We start from the raw sequence: 19002 nt of genomic DNA on the forward strand, positions 1-19002 counted from the left end.
GATTGAGGAGAGTATCCAGCTCCTCTAGAAAGTGGCCTAGGGGGCCAGGAGGGTGGTAGACAACAATATTAAGAATACTGAATGGAGAGGAAACTGCAACTCCATGTAATTCAAAGGATGAAATGTTGAGCTGGGGGAGAGAGAGGGGTGTGAAGCATCAGTTCCGAGGTAGTCATTTCCGCTGTTTCCTGCGTGAGCGAAACTGTCAAGGTTCCGGACGGTTCGGGCACGGGAACGAGGCATCACAGGCACAAAAGAAGGGTGGACGACCCACTTGCGGCTCCAGGAAACAGAAAAGGGGTTTATTAAAGAAAACAGATAAACACTACAAACGACTAACCAAAAACAAAGGACCACGACGGGTCAAAACTAAAAAGGGGCTAATCAACAAAAACTAAATAACAAAAACCAGGAAGGAAAACAGGACGCAGATCTAACCAAACTAACCAAGACATAGACATCAGAGACACGACGCGATGAACCAGCGGGGAACAGAACAAAGGCAGGAACTAATATACTACAAGGGGTAATGACTAACACAGGGCAGGTGAGACTGATTAACCAGGACTAGGGAAACAAGACAGGTGAAACCAATTAACTCAAAGAAACTAACAATCAGGGAAACTAAGAACTAACCAAGAATGCATATATCAACACTAGGGGAGTACATAGGAATAACACAGGCAGGGGAACAAGAAACAAAACCAAAACAGATTACTAAGTCAGACACCAGGGTTTAACAAGCACAAAGGAAAAAACCAGGGAGCTAAATACAAAGACAGAGGAGGTGGGATTCGAACACAAGACAAGAGGGAACTCAGGACCGAGGGGCAAACAGACAGCACATGCTAAATACATTGAGCCACGAGACCAGACAGGAGACAGGGGAGAACAAGGACTGACGTGAAGGATGGAATGACCAGCACCACCTGCTGGTCAAACGGGGAAGGGGCACGAAAGGACCACAGCGGGAGGCTGACCCTGACAGTACCCCCCACCTAACGCGCGGACACCGGACGCGCGCCGGGGCACTGCCAGGGCCACAGAGAACAGGCAGACAGGACTCAGACGCAGAGCAGGACAGGGAACAGACGAACGACAACCAAGGAACCGGACAGACAGGACGGACCAAGACGCGGAACCGGACAGGGAACAGACTAACGACAACCGAGGAACTGGACAGACAGAACCAAAAACTCAGACAGGAAGGGCACGAAAATAGACAGAGCAGACACCAGGAGCTGAGACAGGAAGACCAGACGGGGAAACACAGCAGGGGACAGAGCATGGGAACCAAAAACAAAAGGACCTGGGAACGGACGCGGAGGCGGAGGAACAAAACCCGGGGCACGAGGAGGAAAACAAAATGCAGGGGAACCAGAAGGGACAGGACCAGGGACATGGGACTGGGACCGAAGCGGGGCAGAGGGACCGGAAGGAAAGGGCAGAAATGGAACTTGTTGGGGCAGCTGACCAGGAAACGGAGAAGGGAACTGTTGGGTAGGGTGTGGGCCTGGTGGCCGATTGGAGGGCGAGGTGGAAGGGACTGCAGGACGGGGACAGAAACTGGAGGGCGATGAGGAATGGACTGGAGGACGGGAACTGGAGGGTGACGGCGAGGAAGGGACTGCAGGATGAGGACGGGAACTGGGACCGGAGGGCGACGAGGAAGGGACTGCAGGACGGGGACAGGAACTGAAGGGCGACGAGAAAGGAACTGGAGGACGGGAACTGGAAGGTGACGGCGAGGAAGGGACTGCAGGATGTGGACGGGAACTGGGATCAGAGGGTGACAAGGAAGGGACTGCAGGATGTGGACAAGGACGGGTACTGGAGGGCGATGAGGCAATGACGGCAGGACGGGAAAAGGGACTGGAGGGTGACAAGGAAGGGAGCGAAGGACTGGAGGATGATGAGGAGAAGGGCACGGGACTGGAATGGGAACTGAAGGACGAAGGAGAAGGGAATGAAGAATGAGGGCCAGAGGGTGACACTGAGGAAGGGGCTAGGTCAGGGCGGTTGGACCGCCTGGCATGTCCCCGTCTCCCCTTCCGGGAGACAGAGAACCGGGCTGGTCCTTTGCCGGACCCCCACCAGTGCCAAAAAAGGTCCAATTGGATGGGGTTCGAAGTCCGGACCTTGGGGCATGGGGTCAGGACGGCCTTAGATGGAGAAGCAGGGGCAGAGTACAAAGACACGGCCCCCTGTGGACCAGGCGCGGGCGGTCGGGGCATCGCAGAAACGGCGGCTCCCTGCGGACTGGGCGCAGGCGGCTGGGGCATCGCAGAGGCGGCGGCCCCCTGTGGGCCGGGTGTGGACAGAGCAGAGATGAAGGGGGCCCCCTGTGGACCAGGCGCAGGCGGTCGGGGCATCGCAGAAGCGGTGGCTCCCTGCGGACTGGGCGCAGGCGGCTGGGGCGTCGCAGAGGCGGCGGCCCCCTGTAGGCCGGGTGCGGACAGAGCAGAGATGAAGGCGGCCCCCTGTGGACCGGGCATGGGCGGCCGGGGCATCGCAAGGGCGGTAGCCCCCTGTAGGCCGGGCGCGGGCGGCCGGGGCAGAGCAGAAGCAGAGGCGGCGGCCCCCTGTGGGCCGGACGCGGGCAGAGCAGAGGCGGCGGCCCCCTGTGGGCCGGGCGCGGGCAGAGCAGAAGCAGAGGCGGCGGCCCCCGGTGGGCCGGGCGCGGGCAGAGCAGAGGCGGCGGCCCCCGGTGGGCCGGGCGCGGGCAGAGCAGAAGCAGAGGCGGCGGCCCCCGGTGGGCCGGGCGCGGGCAGAGCGGCGGCGGCGGCCCCCTGTGGGCCGGGCGCGGGCAGAGCGGCGGCGGCGGCTTCCCCTGGGCAGGGCTCGGGCAGAGCGACGGAGGCGGCCGTGGCCTCCCCTGGGCAGGGCTCGGGCTGAGCGACGGAGGCGGCCGTGGCCTCCCCTGGGCAGGGCTCGGGCTGAGCGACGGAGGCGGCCGTGGCCTCCCCTGGGCAGGGCTCGGGCTGAGCGACGGAGGCGGCCGTGGCCTCCCCTGGGCAGGGCTCGGGCTGAGCGACGGAGGCGGCCGTGGCCTCCCCTGGGCAGGGCTCGGGCTGAGCGACGGAGGCGGCCGTGGCCTCCCCTGGGCAGGGCTCGGGCTGAGCGACGGAGGCGGCCGTGGCCTCCCCTGGGCAGGGCTCGGGCTGAGCGACGGAGGCGGCCGTGGCCTCCCCTGGGCAGGGCTCGGGCTGAGCGACGGAGGCGGCCGTGGCCTCCCCTGGGCAGGGCTCGGGCTGAGCGACGGAGGCGGCCGTGGCCTCCCCTGGGCAGGGCTCGGGCTGAGCGGCGGAGGCGGCCGTGGCCTCCCCTGGGCAGGGCTCGGGCAGAGCGGCGGAGGCGGCCGTGGCCTCCCCTGGGCAGGGCTCGGGCAGAGCGGCGGAGGCGGCCGTGGCCTCCCCTGGGCAGGGCTCGGGCAGAGCGGCGGAGGCGGCCGTGGCCTCCCCTGGGCAGGGCTCGGGCAGAGCGGCGGAGGCGGCCGTGGCCTCCCCTGGGCAGGGCTCGGGCAGAGCGACGGAGGCGGCCGTGGCCTCCCCTGGGCAGGGCTCGGGCAGAGCGGCGGAGGCGGCCGTGGCTTCCCCTGGGCAGGGCTCGGGCAGAGCGGCGGAGGCGGCCGTGGCTTCCCCTGGGCAGGGCTCGGGCAGAGCGGCGGAGGCGGCCGTGGCTTCCCCTGGGCAACCTGGTTCGGGTTCCGTAGGCGACCCGGCCAGGTCCACCAGGTGCCAGAAGACCCTCTCCAGCCTTCGCACCTCCTCCTCCGGAGATGCTGGAGAGAGCTGGACCAGCTGGTTGCCGGCCTCAGTCAGGGCATGGCATAACCAGGGCAACTGGAGGAGCGTCGGGGTCTGGGACAGTCGTATCCAGACGTCCCGAAGGGTGCTGACCTCCTTCTCCCGGGTCTGGGTGGTGACTTGACCGTCAGGTGGGGCAGGCGTCTTGGAGCCTGGGGATCGTCCTTTTGGCTGGTTCATTCTGTCAAGGTTCCGGACGGTTCGGGCACGGGAACGAGGCATCACAGGCACAAAAGAAGGGTGGACGACCCACTTGCGGCTCCAGGAAACAGAAAAGGGGTTTATTAAAGAAAACAGATAAACACTACAAACGACTAACCAAAAACAAAGGACCACGACGGGTCAAAACTAAAAAGGGGCTAATCAACAAAAACTAAATAACAAAAACCAGGAAGGAAAACAGGACGCAGATCTAACCAAACTAACCAAGACATAGACATCAGAGACACGACACGACGCGATGAACCAGCGGGGAACAGAACAAAGGCAGGAACTAATATACTACAAGGGGTAATGACTAACACAGGGCAGGTGAGACTGATTAACCAGGACTAGGGAAACAAGACAGGTGAAACCAATTAACTCAAAGAAACTAACAATCAGGGAAACTAAGAACTAACCAAGAATGCATATATCAACACTAGGGGAGTACATAGGAATAACACAGGCAGGGGAACAAGAAACAAAACCAAAACAGATTACTAAATCAGACACCAGGGTTTAACAAGCACAAAGGAAAAAACCAGGGAGCTAAATACAAAGACAGAGGAGGTGGGATTCGAACACAAGACAAGAGGGAACTCAGGACCGAGGGGCAAACAGACAGCACATGCTAAATACATTGAGCCACGAGACCAGACAGGAGACAGGGGAGAACAAGGACTGACGTGAAGGACGGAATGACCAGCACCACCTGCTGGTCAAACGGGGAAGGGGCACGAAAGGACCACAGCGGGAGGCTGACCCTGACAGAAACTGGTTGCTACCGCGTGAACTTTAAAACTATAGATATCACCTAAATAATAATTAGAATTAAGTCATCGGAAAAAATAAAAATCCTTACAAGCTTAATAGTCTTCTGATAATTCTCCAAACCCCTACGGATTAATCACCTTCGCAAGCACCGACCCACGATCTCCATTCAATCAAAAAGGTGCTTCCAGCTTTAGAACTTACCGTTTCACGTAAGTACAACATCATGTCTCCTGTTCCGTGTTCTGAGTGCAATATGTTTAGTTATTCTTCTCCGGTTATTAGCGGTACGTTTACCTGTGAGAAGTGTCAGTTAGTCGCTAGGCTGACGGAGAAGATTGTAGTTTTAGAGGGACGTATCCGGACGTTACGGGACATTCAGGAAACGGAGAGTTTTATTGATTCAGTGTTAGCGGCTCCGGATATGTCCGCCATAGGTATTCAGTCTCCCCCCGCTCCGGCAGCAGAGCCTACGCAGCAAGGCGAGTGGGTGACGACCCGGCGGCATAGTCGTAAATCCAACCAAAATTCACACCGGCACCATTCGCCCATTCGCGTTTCCAACAGGTTCTCCCCACTCAGTGAAACTCCCGCTGAGACACCTGTTGAAAGTGCTCTAGTAATAGGCGACTCTATTCTAAGAAACGTGAGAGTAGCGACTCCGGCGACCATAGTTAATTGTCTCCCTGGTGCCAGAGCGACCGACATCTCGGCAAACTTAAAAGTGCTGGCTAAAAGTAAACGTAAATACTCTAACATTATTATCCACGTCAGCACTAATGATGTCCGATTGAGGCAATCGGAGATCACGAAATCAAATTTTATAGAGGTGTGCAACCTTGCGAAGAAGATGTCCGCGTCAGTAACGTGCTCTGGCCCCATCCCTGCTAGACGTGGCGATGAAATGTACAGCAGATTATCGTCGCTACATCGCTGGCTGTCGGAATGGTGCCCGATAAATGGTGTGGGTTATATTGACAACTGGCGGATGTTTTGGGGTAGGCCTGGGCTTTTGAAGAGGGACGGTATTCACCCCTCGCGGGCTGGTGCTGACCTCTTGTCTAAAAGCATAGCTCATAGTCTCCAGACAAATCGCTGACTAACTAGAGCCAAGCCCAGGCGGCAGGCAAACCGGCATAACCGACCGCCTGCTAGTTGCCTAGAGTCGTCACCTAGGGTTCATTTTATTGAGACTGTGTCTGTTCCCCGCGTTTTTAATCATGGAAGCCGATTCCACCGTAGTGTGTGCCATAATAACTTAATAAAAATTACAATGAATCCGTTACTAGAAAACAGCTGTGATGCAGGGCTTAAACTTAAACTTGGACTTATGAATGTAAGATCACTGGCTCCTAAGGCACTATTAATAAATGAAATAATTACTGATTTTAGTCTTGGTGCCATATGCCTCACGGAGACCTGGCTTAAACCAAATGAATTCATGGCACTGAATGAATCTACTCCAGCTGAATACAGTTACAAGCATAACCCTCGACCAAATCGCAAAGGTGGTGGTGTTGCTGCAATTTTTCAATCCAGCCTAGGAGTGACTGAGAAATGTGGTCTGAGTTTCAGCACATTTGAAACTCTTGTTCTTAGTCTTGCTGGTTCATCTCTTTCTTGCTCTTCACCCCAAATCACCATTGTTATTGTTTATAGACCACCTGGGCCATACAGTAATTTTCTTAAGGAGTTCGCTGATTTTTTAACTAACCTGGTGGTCAGTACTGACAAAGCTGTTATTGTGGGTGATTTTAACATTCATATGGAGAAAGATAGTGATCCTTTAAAAATAGCGTTTACAGCTATTCTTGACTCTCTAGGTGTATGTCAGAATGTAGTCGGGCCTACTCATGCCTGTAACCATACCCTTGATTTGATTATTAGTCATGGCATCTTGGTGGAACATGTATCTATTATGCCTCAGAGTCCCCTTCTCTCTGATCATTACTTGTTAACGTTTGAAATCCAGTATAGCCTCCCGTTGACCGCAGCTCCAAAGTACAGAATCAGACGTTCCATTGCCTCACTAACTACAACAACATTTATGAACCAACTTCCACAGTCCTTCAGCCTTACATCTGAAGCATCGTGTATAAATGAACTTGAACAGGCGACTGCAAACATGGATAAATACCTTCGTAGCACACTAGATCTTGTAGCTCCACTTAAGAAAATAAAGCATAGAGATAAGAAACCTGCCCCCTGGTACTCTGATCATACACGTGAACTCAAACAGGCATCACGCAAGCTAGAGCGCAAATGGCGCTCAACTAAACTAGAAGTTTTCAAATCTGCATGGAAAGAGAGCCTGTCTAAATACAGACAAGCACTAGTGTCTGCTAGGTCTGTGTATCTCTCCAGATTAATAGACGGGAACAAAAACAATTCAAAATTCCTATTTGAATCCGTGGCTAGGTTAACACAGAATTCTCCATTAAACTCGCAAGTCCCACAATCTCTTAAGAGTAATGACTTTATTACATTCTTTAATGGTAAAATAACTAAGATTAGACAGACCATCCAGTGCACATCCTTAGCTACCTATGACTGCCAGACTCCTGCTAGTCTTATGCCTATCAATAATGAGACTTTTGAATCTTTCATTCCTATAAAACACCCAGAACTCCTGAGCTTAATTTCCTCCTGTAAATCCTCTACAAGCCTCATAGACCCAATTCCTACAAAATTTTTCAAGGAAATCGCACCACAGATTAGCAATACCCTGTTAAATGTGTTAAACTCTTCTCTTAAGCTTGGATATGTTCCTAAACCTTTTAAATTGGCTGTTATTAGACCCGTTCTAAAGAAACCAAATCTTGACCCTAGTGTTTTAGGAAACTATAGACCAATCTCAAATCTTCCTTTCATTTCAAAGATCATGGAAAAGGTTGTAGTTCGTCAGTTGTCTACTTTCCTACAAAAAAATAATAATAATGAATTATATCAGTCTGGCTTTAGACCAAACCATAGCACAGAAACTGCTCTAGTCAAAGTAATGAATGATTTACTTATGGCTTCTGACCGTGGCTTGATATCGCTGTTGGTATTACTGGATTTAACTGCAGCATTTGATACTGTGGACCATAATATCCTCTTGGACCGGTTAGAAGGTGTAGTTGGCATTACAGGGACAGCACTCTCTTGGTTCCGCTCATATTTAACTGATCGCTATCAGTATGCACATGTGAACAACGAATCATCCAAGGCCACCAAAGTCACATACGGTGTCCCACAGGGATCAGTACTGGGCCCACTACTGTTTACACTATACATGCTACCGCTTGGTAACATTATTAGAAAACATGGTGTTGGGTTTCATTGTTATGCAGATGATACACAGTTATATATATCTGTTAACCCTGATGATACATCACTCCTATCTCGGCTAGAAGATTGTCTGTTAGATATTCGGTGCTGGATGGCAAAAAATTTTCTAATGTTAAACACAGAAAAAACAGAAGTACTGGTGATTGGTCCCAAGGCTGCAAGAAATAAGTTTCACCACCTCAGCATTAGTGGCCTTCCTACACAACCTAACACAGTGGTTAGAAATCTTGGTCTTCTAGTAGATTCAGATCTATGTTTTGATGCTCACATAAGAAGTATTACTAGAACTGCGTTTTATCATCTACGAAACATAGCCAAGCTTCGTAAGATGCTCTCACTTCGTGATGCAGAAAAATTAATACATGCCTTCGTAACTACCAGACTAGACTACTGTAATGCCCTCCTTTCTGGTTGCCCGTCTGGTTCCTTAAATAAACTTCAGGTGGTACAAAATGCGGCAGCCAGAGTTCTCACAAACACTAAAAAATTTGATCACATCACACCAGTCTTATCCTCCCTTCATTGGTTACCAGTTAAGTCTCGGATTGACTATAAAATACTGCTGTTAACCTATAAAGCACTGAATGGCCTTGCACCAGACTACCTTAATAATCTGCTGACCACATACAATCCCCCACGCTTGCTTCGATCTCAAGGTGCGGGATATCTGTTAGTACCTAGGGTAGAAAGATCTACGGCAGGCTGCAGAGCTTTCTCCTATAGAGCTCCTCAGCTGTGGAACGGTCTCCCACCGGATGTGCGGGTTTCAGGCTCACTTTCAATATTCAAGTCTAGACTAAAAACACACCTATTTAGTTTAGCTTATAGGGACACTAGTTCTAGCTCTAGCTAGCTTCTCACTCCCAGTTAAACCTATAGTGTGAGGTGTAGAGCTGGGTGGGGATCGGTGCCATTGGCTTTGGATAAACTGAATTGACAGTGCTGTCACTCTAGCTTCACAATTGCTTGTGGGATTGGAGTGCTGACATTTCAGGGACTCCCCATGCCTGCATTCCCACCTGCCTCTCCCTCCTACTTATGCTGCCATAGCCATATCTGCCGGAGCATTGCACTTCATATTGCACTCATCTAACTTTTAGCACTGCCTATAGTCTCCCTTACTTTGACTAATTGCATTTATTTCCACCACCTTCTCCTGGGTGGTGCTACCTGGAGCTTTCAATCTATCAAGATGTCCAGCACACCCTGCAACATGTGACGTCGCCACTGCCAATGACGACCGTGCATCCAGCTCACCGTTCTGCCAGTGTCATCTTCCTTGTATGACCCGCTCCCTGTCTTCTGGCTGCCTGGCGATTGGAGGAAGTGTTGGCACCGGCTTGTCATCTCCCCCCTGCTCCCCGTTTGTGTTTCAGACTAAACTGTATTTGACTCTCCCTGCCGGCCCCTGGAGGATGGGCTCCCCCTTTGAGGCTGGTCCCTCCCAAGGTTTCTTCCTTCTAGGGAGTTTTTCCTTGCCACTGTCGCCTATGGCTTACTCACTGGGGGCTTTGGGTGGGGATGCTGTAAAGCGCTTTGGGACAATGTAATGTTGTGATAATGCGCTATACAAAAATAAATTTGTTGTTGTTGTGTTGTAGTAACAGACCTGTGCCACCGCCCCTGCCGGTCTGGCGTGGAGAGTGAGAGAAAGCGTAAGCAGAGGAGAGAGCAGCTGGTGTAGCCGAGTTCTCTGGGGATATCCAGGTCTCAGTTAGAGCCAGAAAGTCAAAAGAATGGTGGGACGCAAAGGCGGAAATGAAATCAGCCTTCTTTACAGCAGACTGGCAATTCCAGAGACCGCCCAACACCCGACGTTGGGACTGGGATGACAGGGGAGGGTAGATAAGATTACTGGATGTGCGGCGCCTGGATGTTGGATGGGATCTTCTAGATCTAAGAGATAGGTGGACTGGGATAGGTCTGAGGCACATGTCTGCAGTGATGGTGTGAGTTCGCAAAATTGAGAATAGAATAGAAAAGAAAGGAAGGATAGAACGAGTAGTAACAGATTAACTGCGTTTGTCTCTAACCACCACAGACACACGTGTCTGAGCTGGACTCACCTTCAATATAACTCAGTTAGCCCCGCCCCTAATTTACACCTTCAGCGAGACCGAAACTACACTTGATTGGCTACCTGAAACTACTGATTAACAGAAACTAGCAGACACTACAACAGTTTCAACTGAGTCCAAGACAGAAGTTATTGACACCTACTCACAATCTCTGACAATGAAATTCTCTGGCCGCTTCTTTCTTTTGAAATGCGGATAAATGTTGCTGCTCGCTAACAAGCAGCGACATATAGCTTCCGCCTGGGTCCAAATGCCCGCCATCTACCTATAGCAGCTTAAGCAGCCCGTACATAATTTATGATTATAATGATAGCTAGACTTACAGTATTATTTTTAATTTCAATTCGTAGTTTTGCTTCTATTTGTTAAGTGCGTACCTGCGCTCAGTGATATCTTGTATGAAATGTATAGATGTATAATTTAAAAATTGTATGACAATTACTATATTTTTAGGGGGGGCTTGGGATCATTTTGGGGGGCCTGAAGCCCACCCTAAATAGGCCTAACAACGCCCATGGCTATAAGACACAAGATGGACTTTGGTTCGGACCTTCTGCTTGGGCGAAATTTAATACTGTACCTGGACCTCAGTAACTTTTAATTGACAGGGTTCCCGCGGGGTCTTAAAAAGTCTAAAATTTAGAAAGTTAAATTTAAGGCCTTAAAATGTCTTAAAAATGCCCAGATTTTCATCCTAGGTCTTAAATTTAATTTACCCAAGTCTTAAAATTCTTACCTCCGTTCATTCCCAAAAAGCGTTGCCCGCAGAAAATAAAACAGTAAATCGCTGTAAAACTAATCCGTTGGTTGTGTTTTCTGGTCTGCACCGGTGTCTGCGTGGTAATAAAACTACAAATCCCATTGCGTAATCACTGCAGCTAGGCAAACAGTTTGAGAGAGAAGGGTCTGGCTGCAGAACGTGCACTTTCAGCCACTGACGTCAGGTGCACACTCAGCCACAGTAGGAAGTGCCGGGGAATCAAGCGCTAACTTAGTTCTTGAGACCAATGTGAATGGTATGTTGTTTTATTATTTTTATTACTGAGTGACATAGTTACAAGTTTGTTTCATGCCATACATTATTGCAATGTAAATGTTTTGATGTAGTAACTTTTTTCTCTGATGACTGGAGTGAATTTTTTCAGTTAAAAGGCAACTACTAGCCAGTTGGCTCACATTATCTTATCATAAAATAAACACATTTCTACTTTTACAGAGCTTTTCATGGAGTTACCTTGTGAATGTCTTAGTTTCCAGCATATAGTTTTTAGTTGTTCGTGTAGTCTTGAGGAGAACGTTTCTCAGTCTCCTTATGGTAAGGCAAGGCAAGTTTTTATTATCATTATTTTATTATTTATTATCACAGGGGTTATTTAATATGCTTTATAAAAACAAGATTTAAAAAAGTTAAACCAAGTCAAAAAAGCAAAATAGAGATGAAAAAAACTTATTTGAATAAAAATTGCTTAGAAAATCTAAAAAATCTGATTAAAAGTGCAGTATGTCCTGCCACGCCCCCTAGTTAATCCCGTGTGGATTCCCCATGTGTATCAGCTGTTTCCAGTTGTTTTCATTATCGTTGATGGGTCTGGAACGTAACTTCTGCGATAGGCGGGGGATCACTATATATTTTAAGGCATAAACTATAAAAAACTTTATGTATATGGTAGGTATGTTACAATCTCCCGAATCCCGCTGCGCCGCTCTTCCGCGCGGGTGTGTTTAAGTCATCACGAGTTTGGTGGATGCGGGGAATAGCATAGCCGCGGAAAAAGTTGAACGGTGGGTTGAACGGTGAGGGTAGGGACGAAGATGGACCAATAGATCGAGAGCTTTGTTTTTCGGCTCAGTTCTTTCTTAGCCACGACGGACCGGTTAAGCGCCTGCAAAACTGTAGACGCCGCTCCGATTCGTCTATCCAGCTCCCGATCTCGCCTACCCTCATTCGTGAACAAGACCCCGAGATACTTAAACTCCTCCACTTGAGGCAGTACGTCTTCCCCGACCCGAAGAGGGCAAACCACCCGTTTCCGGCTGAGAACCATGGTCTCGGACTTGGAGGTGCTAATCCTCATCCCTGCCGCTTCACACTCGGCTGGGAACCGCCCCAGTGCATGCTGGAGATCCCCAGCAGATGAAGCCAACAGGACGACATCGTCTGCAAAAAGCAGCGAGGCAATCCTGAGGCCACCAAACTGGACATCCTCAACACCCTGGCTGCGCCTAGAAATCCTGTCCATAAATATCATAAACAGGACCGATGACAAAGGGCAGCCCTGGCGGAGCCCAACCCGCACTGGGAACACGTCCGACTTATTACCGGCAATGCGGACCAAGCTTTGCTCCGTTCATACAGGGACCGAACAGCGGACCCTGTACCCCATACTCCCGAAGCACCCCCCACAGAGCACCTCGGGGAACCCGGTCGTAAGCCTTTTCCAAATCCACAAAACACATGTAGACTGGATAGGCAAACTCCCAGGCCCCCTCCAGTACCCTTGCATGGGTATAAAGCTGGTCCAGTGTTCCACGGCCTGGACGAAAACCGCATTGTTCCTCCTGAATCCGAGATTCGACTATTGATCTCACCCTCCTCTCCAGTACCCCGGAATAGACTTTCCCAGGAAGGCTGAGAAGTGTGATCCCCCTGTAGTTGGAACACACCCTCCAGTCCCCCTTCTTAAATAAGGGGACCACCACCCTGGTCTGCCAATCCAATGGCACTGTGCCTGACCTCCACGCGCTGTTGAGAAGGCGTGTCAGCCACGACAGCCCCACAACATCCAGAGCCTTCAGGTACTCCGGGCGGATGTCGTCCACCCCCGGGGCCCGGCCACTACGGAGCTCTTTAACCACCCTGGCCACCTCAGCCCCAGTGACGTGCAAGCCCCCCCCAGCACCCTCGGACTCTGTGCCCTCAGATGTCTCAAAGGCAGTGTGCGTAGATGTATCTGAGGCAGGGTTGAGGAGGTCCTCAAAGTATTTCTTCCACCTCCGGGTGATGTCCCCAGGTGAGGTCAACAGCCCCCCCCCCCACTATAAATAGTAGGAACCAGGAGCTGCTTCCCCCTCCTGATACTCCGGATGGTTTGCCAGAACATTTCTGAGGCCGTTTGTCAGCCGGGGATCGGACTGCCAGGGCCTCCCTTGGCCGCCACCCGATCCACAAAGCACCGAACCCCTGACATTCCCCCTGCGAGTGGTGGGCCCACCTGGGGACAGTCCCGCGTGCCTCTTTCGGGCTGTGCCCGGCCGGGCTCCACGGGCCAAGGCCCGGCCACCAGGCGCTCGCCAACGGGCCCCTCCCCCAGGCCTGGCTCCAGGGTGGGGCCCCGGTGACCCTAGTCCGGGCGAGGGAAAGGGGACTTTGTTTGGATAATTTATTCAATTTCTTTAAATTTCTCTTCAATTTAAGATCACAGCCTTTGTTTAATATACATTAAGAACAAAAGGAAAAAATGACCACTTAATTATTTCCACCACTATAATTGCTATAACTTCCTTATTTCTATCTAGTTCTCTATTAAATTCAGTTAGATTTTCTGTTATATGGGGGCTTTGGATTTTTTTGTAACATACCTATATACACTCACCTAAAGGATTATTAGGAACACCTGTTCAATTTCTCATTAATGCAATTATCTAATCAACCAATCACATGGCAGTTGCTTCAATGCATTTAGGGGTGTGGTCCTGGTCAAGACAATCTCCTGAACTCCAAACTGAATGTCAGAATGGGAAAGAAAGGTGATTTAAGCAATTTTGAGCGTGGCATGGTTGTTGGTGCCAGACGGGCCGGTCTGAGTATTTCACAATCTGCTCAATTACTGGGATTTTCACGCACAACCATTTCTAGGGTTTACAAAGAATGGTGTGCAAAGGGAAAAACATCCAGTATGTGGCAGTCCTGTCTGCGAAAATGCCTTGTTGATGCCAGAGGTCAGAGGAGAATGGGCCGACTGATTCAAGCTGATAGAAGAGCAACTTTGACTGAAATAACCACTCGTTACAACCGAGGTATGCAGCAAAGCATTTGTGAAGCCACAACACGCACAACCTTGAGGCGGATTACAACAGCAGAAGACCCCACCGGGTACCACTCATCTCCACTACAAATAGGAAAAAGAGGCTACAATTTGCACGAGCTCACCAAAATTGGACAGTTGAAGACTGGAAAAATGTTGCCTGGTCTGATGAGTCTCGATTTCTGTTGAGACATTCAAATGGTAGAGTCAGAATTTGGCGTAAACAGAATGAGAACATGGATCCATCATGCCTTGTTACCACTGTGCAGGCTGGTGGTGGTGTAATGGTGTGGGGGATGTTTTCTTGGCACACTTTAGGCCCCTTAGTGCCAATTGGGCATCGTTTAAATGCCACAGCCTACCTGAGCATTGTTTCTGACCATGTCCATCCCTTTATGACCACCATGTACCCATCCTCTGATGGCTACTTCCAGCAGGATAATGCACCATGTCACAAAACTCAAATCATTTCAAATTGGTTTCTTGAACATGACAATGAGTTCACTGTACTAAAATGGCCCCCAGAGTCACCAGATCTCAACCCAATAGAGCATCTTTGGGATGGGGTAGAACGGGAGCTTCGTGCCCTGGATGTGCATCCCACAAATCTCCATCAACTGCAAGATGCTATCCTATCAATATGGGCCAACATTTCTAAAGAATGCTTTCAGCACCTTGTTGAATCAATGCCACGTAGAATTAAGGCAGTTCTGAAGGCGAAAGGGGGTCAAACACCGTATTAGTATGGTGTTCCTAATAATCCTTTAGGTGAGTGTATGGTCTTTCTATATCGCGGATTTTCACCTATGGCTGATGGGTCTGGATCCCCCGCCTATCGCAGAAGTTACGTTCCAGACCCATCAGCAATAGGTGAAAATCTGTGATATAGAAAGACCATATACATAAACTTTTTATAGTTTAAGCCTTAAAATACCACTCCCATATGCTTTAAACACATGTGAACTTATTAAAACGCACTTTGTAAACACATATAATATGTGGATGTTGGGCTAAGGATATGAGTGACATAAAATATGAGAAATTCTGGTATCATTCGAATGTTTCTAGTAATGCATTGTGTTGGTCTTAAATTTTACTCATAATGGTCTTAAAATGTCTTAAAAATGTCTTAAATTTAACTTACTGAAACCTGCAAGAACCCTGATTGAATACTCCTGGTGTAGATTGTGAAACAGTTTTAGCAATTCGGTCGTTACTGCCGGAGTAGCCTCGACGCCACGAGCAGCTAATGAAGGCTCCTTCCCTTTCCATAGGCATTCTTGATGAATAGCATTTAGGAAATATCTGGAGTACGTTGAAAACACACAGTGTCTAATTTGGCTTTGAGAGTATCACATATGGCTAGTTAATTATATGTCTTGTTTATTCGCCAGAATGAGAATTGCAAGAGTTGTTTCCTGGACCAACGTGGAACGAGGTGATCGACTGGGGAAAGAAGGAAGGTTTGGAGGAGTACTCACCAGCGACACCCCCCACTGTCCAGGCTGGGGAGGTTATGGGGGGACTGGGAGGTGTGACTGACTGGTGTAAGGGAGGGGAGAGTGTGAGAGTGAAAGGCAATGCTGGCATTGTCTCTGAGACTCTTCAGAACAATTACGGCCTGACATCTGAAGACTGGGAAATTTATAAGACATACTACCTTCAGAAAAAGAAGAAGGCCAGGAAGAATAGGAGCACTCAGGGGATAGATGAGGTAAAGGGTGCGATTAGTGGGGAAAAGGTGGAGATGGAAAAACATATGGGGGTGACCTCCAGTGTACAGGTGGAGGCCGCAGACCTGAATGTAGGCATTAATAAAATGCAAAATGGAAGCAAGGGGAAGCAAAGTGAGGTGGGGGTGAATGTGAAGGTGGTTAAGGTGGAGGGGGGGGGGGGGAATTTTCCTGAAGGCAGAGGATACGAAAGGAAATGTGAAGGTGGAGGCTGTGCAAGTCCAAGTGTGTGAGTTTGGGCTTGCAGAAGTAAATTCTGGGGATGTAAATGTTGAGATTGTGGGGGTAGAAATAGGGGAGGTAATTATTGAGGGTGCGGACATGGTGAGTGATGTAACCATATTGGAAATAATAGTGATGTACTAGTTGAGATTATAAATAGAGAAGGAGGTCAGGAGGAAACTGGCAGTGTAGAGATAGATGTGGGTCAGGTAGAGATAGAAGAGGTAGAAGTGGTGGAAAATTAATATTAAAGTTGAGCTTGTAGAGCTCTTGACACAGAATTATGAGTACATTTTTATAATGATCTTTTTAGTATTATTTTTCTCTAGTCAGAATTACCAGTGTCACCAGGTAAGTTAATTTGATTTCATTTCCTTTAAACGGCACACACATAAAAATGATTAGACTTATTATGTGTTTGTCTTTAATTTATTGTCTATTTATTAAGCACCATATCCCTCATCAAGGGAATCGTCAAGGTTCAGGAAGGATGCAGGCAAAGGCAGGCGTCGGGGAAAATGAAGGGGATTTTATTCTAATAAAAACACAATACAAAAGGCAAAAGGAAACAGACCGTGAGAGGCCAAAACCAGGCTGGTAGAGCAGGGGGGAAACACAGGGTGCAGGGTAACCAGAGGGGCAGCACAGGCAGGCAGCAGGATCACACACGTAACAATACAATGACTGGACTGGGGAGCTCAGGACAAGGAGGCACTATATACACCACAGATGATGAGCAGACGAGAGGGACCTGGGATCATCCACACAAGGGCAGAAATGAGATGCGGGGTTAAACGAGGAATAGGTGTAGCTCGTTAGCGCCACACCACAGGGAACACGAGGGAAACAGGCATGTGAGATGTGATAGGCATGTTGTCCAGGTCACCTGTATTACCATAAACTTTAACTTGTCCTGCAGTCTTGTCCCCCCCCACACACCCTCTGCTTGTTCCCTTCCTCTGTTTCTATCTTCACTCCAGGTCCCAGATGTCTCCAATCCACTGTTCCTGGGAAAAGCCATCTGCCAAGCATCCTTGGAGCAGCAGCCATTCTCAGGATCTCCTACATCACAGATCACCTAATAAACACAGGACCTGTGGACGGCTGGAGAAAAGGAGAAACACTAAAGCACAATGGGCAATTTGGAAACTTTTCATTATAATAAATTACCTTTGCCTATTTCTGTATACAGTGTCATTATGGATAATTCCACTTAGTTGTGATTACTCAGTTACAAAGGGAATGGGTGTCACACCCCGATCCTGCTGATCCTCCTGTGCCACGCCCCCCCTCGTTAACCTCATGTCGATTCCCAGTGTTTCACAGCTGTTTTCAATTGTCTGTATTAGTTCAATGTATTTAAGTCCATGTCAGAGTTTGTTTCCCTAGTTCTGTCATTGTAGTGTCGTGCGTTGCATCGTTCCGTGTTGTTTTTTCCCTTATGCCCTTGCGTTATCCAATTAAATCTTTTTATTTTACCCCATTCCTGCTCTCGTTCGCCTGCTTCCCTGGTCCGAGTTTTATGTGTAGTGACAGAATGACAGAACTCGCAAAGAAGAAACCTCGGATGTCGGAAGAGGAATACCTCAGTGTGACAGACGAGGTAATGCATTGGCTCGATCAGCCTGAAGTCCGGGATGATCCCCTGCTTCGGGCTCTAGCCTACCGCTGCAGGGATATCCTGGAATCGATGTCCCTGCCCGGAGACGCGCACCTAACTGGGGAGGTGCGCGACAATTTGAGGCGGCTGAGACGCGGAGTGGCGGAAGCCAAATTAAAACAAGAAGCGGCAGCCCTTGGATTGGCATACAGTCCTCTGGCTGCATTGACGGAGGGGCCCCAAACGCCGCCGCCCATTGCAGGACGACGAAAGACAAAGCGGAGAAAACGCAGGCAGGACAATGCGCAGGAGGTCTGTCTGGGGGCGGTTTATCTCTCCGCTGCTTCCTCGAGCGGGTGTTGGGAGGACCCCCTCCCGATTCTGAACCCGGCGCTGTTCCCTCCGGAAATCACAGTTACCACCGCTTCACAGCAGTCGCCTGCCGCTTCGCTGCCCTCATCGGCAACGCCCCCCTTTTCCGGGACATGCCTGGCCCTTAAAGAGGCCAGGTCCATTTGGGACGCTATCCCACGTGTCCCAAAGTTCCCAAACCGGGCAGTGCCCCCAGTGGTTCCCGTGCCTGCAGCTCCAGCCCCAGTGGTTCCCATGCCTGCAGCTCTGCTCCCTGTGGTGCCCCCTGCTGGCCCGGAGTTGCCTGTGTCTCCTGCGGTACCCCCAGACGCGCCTGTGTCTCCTGCTCCAGCTGCTCTACCCCCTCCTGGCTCGCCACCCAAGGCCATTCTTGCGCCGCCTGGCCAGACTCCCGTGCTCCCCGTGACTCCGGATCTCCCCGTGACTCCAGTGCCTGAGCTCCCAGCTCAGCCCCCCATGGCGCCCGCGGTCCCTGCTGCGGTGCCTCCTGCTGGCCCAGAATCGGCGGCTGCTGTGCCACCCGAGGTCCTGGTCTGCCTGACTGACGCTCCTCCCTCCATAGTGGAGACCGAGGAAGAACTGGAGTGGGATCCCTCTGGGATCTCATTAACCTCCTCCGTGATTTTCCCTGTGACTTCCCCCTTGACCTCCCCAATGACTCCTCCACCCTTGCTCCAGAGCAGCAAGTCCTGGCCTGGTCCCCACCTTTCAGTCTCCTGAAAAGGGAGGGGACACTGGCGCCAGGTTCGGTTCCCGCCCGCCCTGCCCCCTGGCTCACCTTTGGTCCCCCTGGCTGTGGCTCGGCGGTCGCCTGCGGGTCCTCCAGCTCCCGCTCGGCAGTCGCCTGTGGCCCCCCTGGCTTCG

The 19002-nt window shown here is 50.4% G+C and overlaps 1 protein-coding gene across 1 annotated transcript; it reads left to right on the forward strand.

Annotated features, from left to right (window-relative positions):
* The first annotated feature begins 4806 nt into the window (after nt 1–4806).
* LOC140588895 (uncharacterized) lies at nt 4807–7690 on the forward strand. Its single transcript, XM_072711519.1, has one exon. It carries the CDS (start codon nt 5005–5007, stop codon nt 5875–5877), a length of 873 nt encoding a protein of 290 aa, XP_072567620.1. The 5' UTR covers nt 4807–5004; the 3' UTR covers nt 5878–7690.
* The last annotated feature ends 11312 nt before the right edge of the window (nt 7691–19002 follow it).

The sequence above is a fragment of the Paramormyrops kingsleyae genome, chromosome 4 (genome assembly GCF_048594095.1).
Source record: "Paramormyrops kingsleyae isolate MSU_618 chromosome 4, PKINGS_0.4, whole genome shotgun sequence".
NCBI lineage: Eukaryota > Metazoa > Chordata > Actinopteri > Osteoglossiformes > Mormyridae > Paramormyrops > Paramormyrops kingsleyae.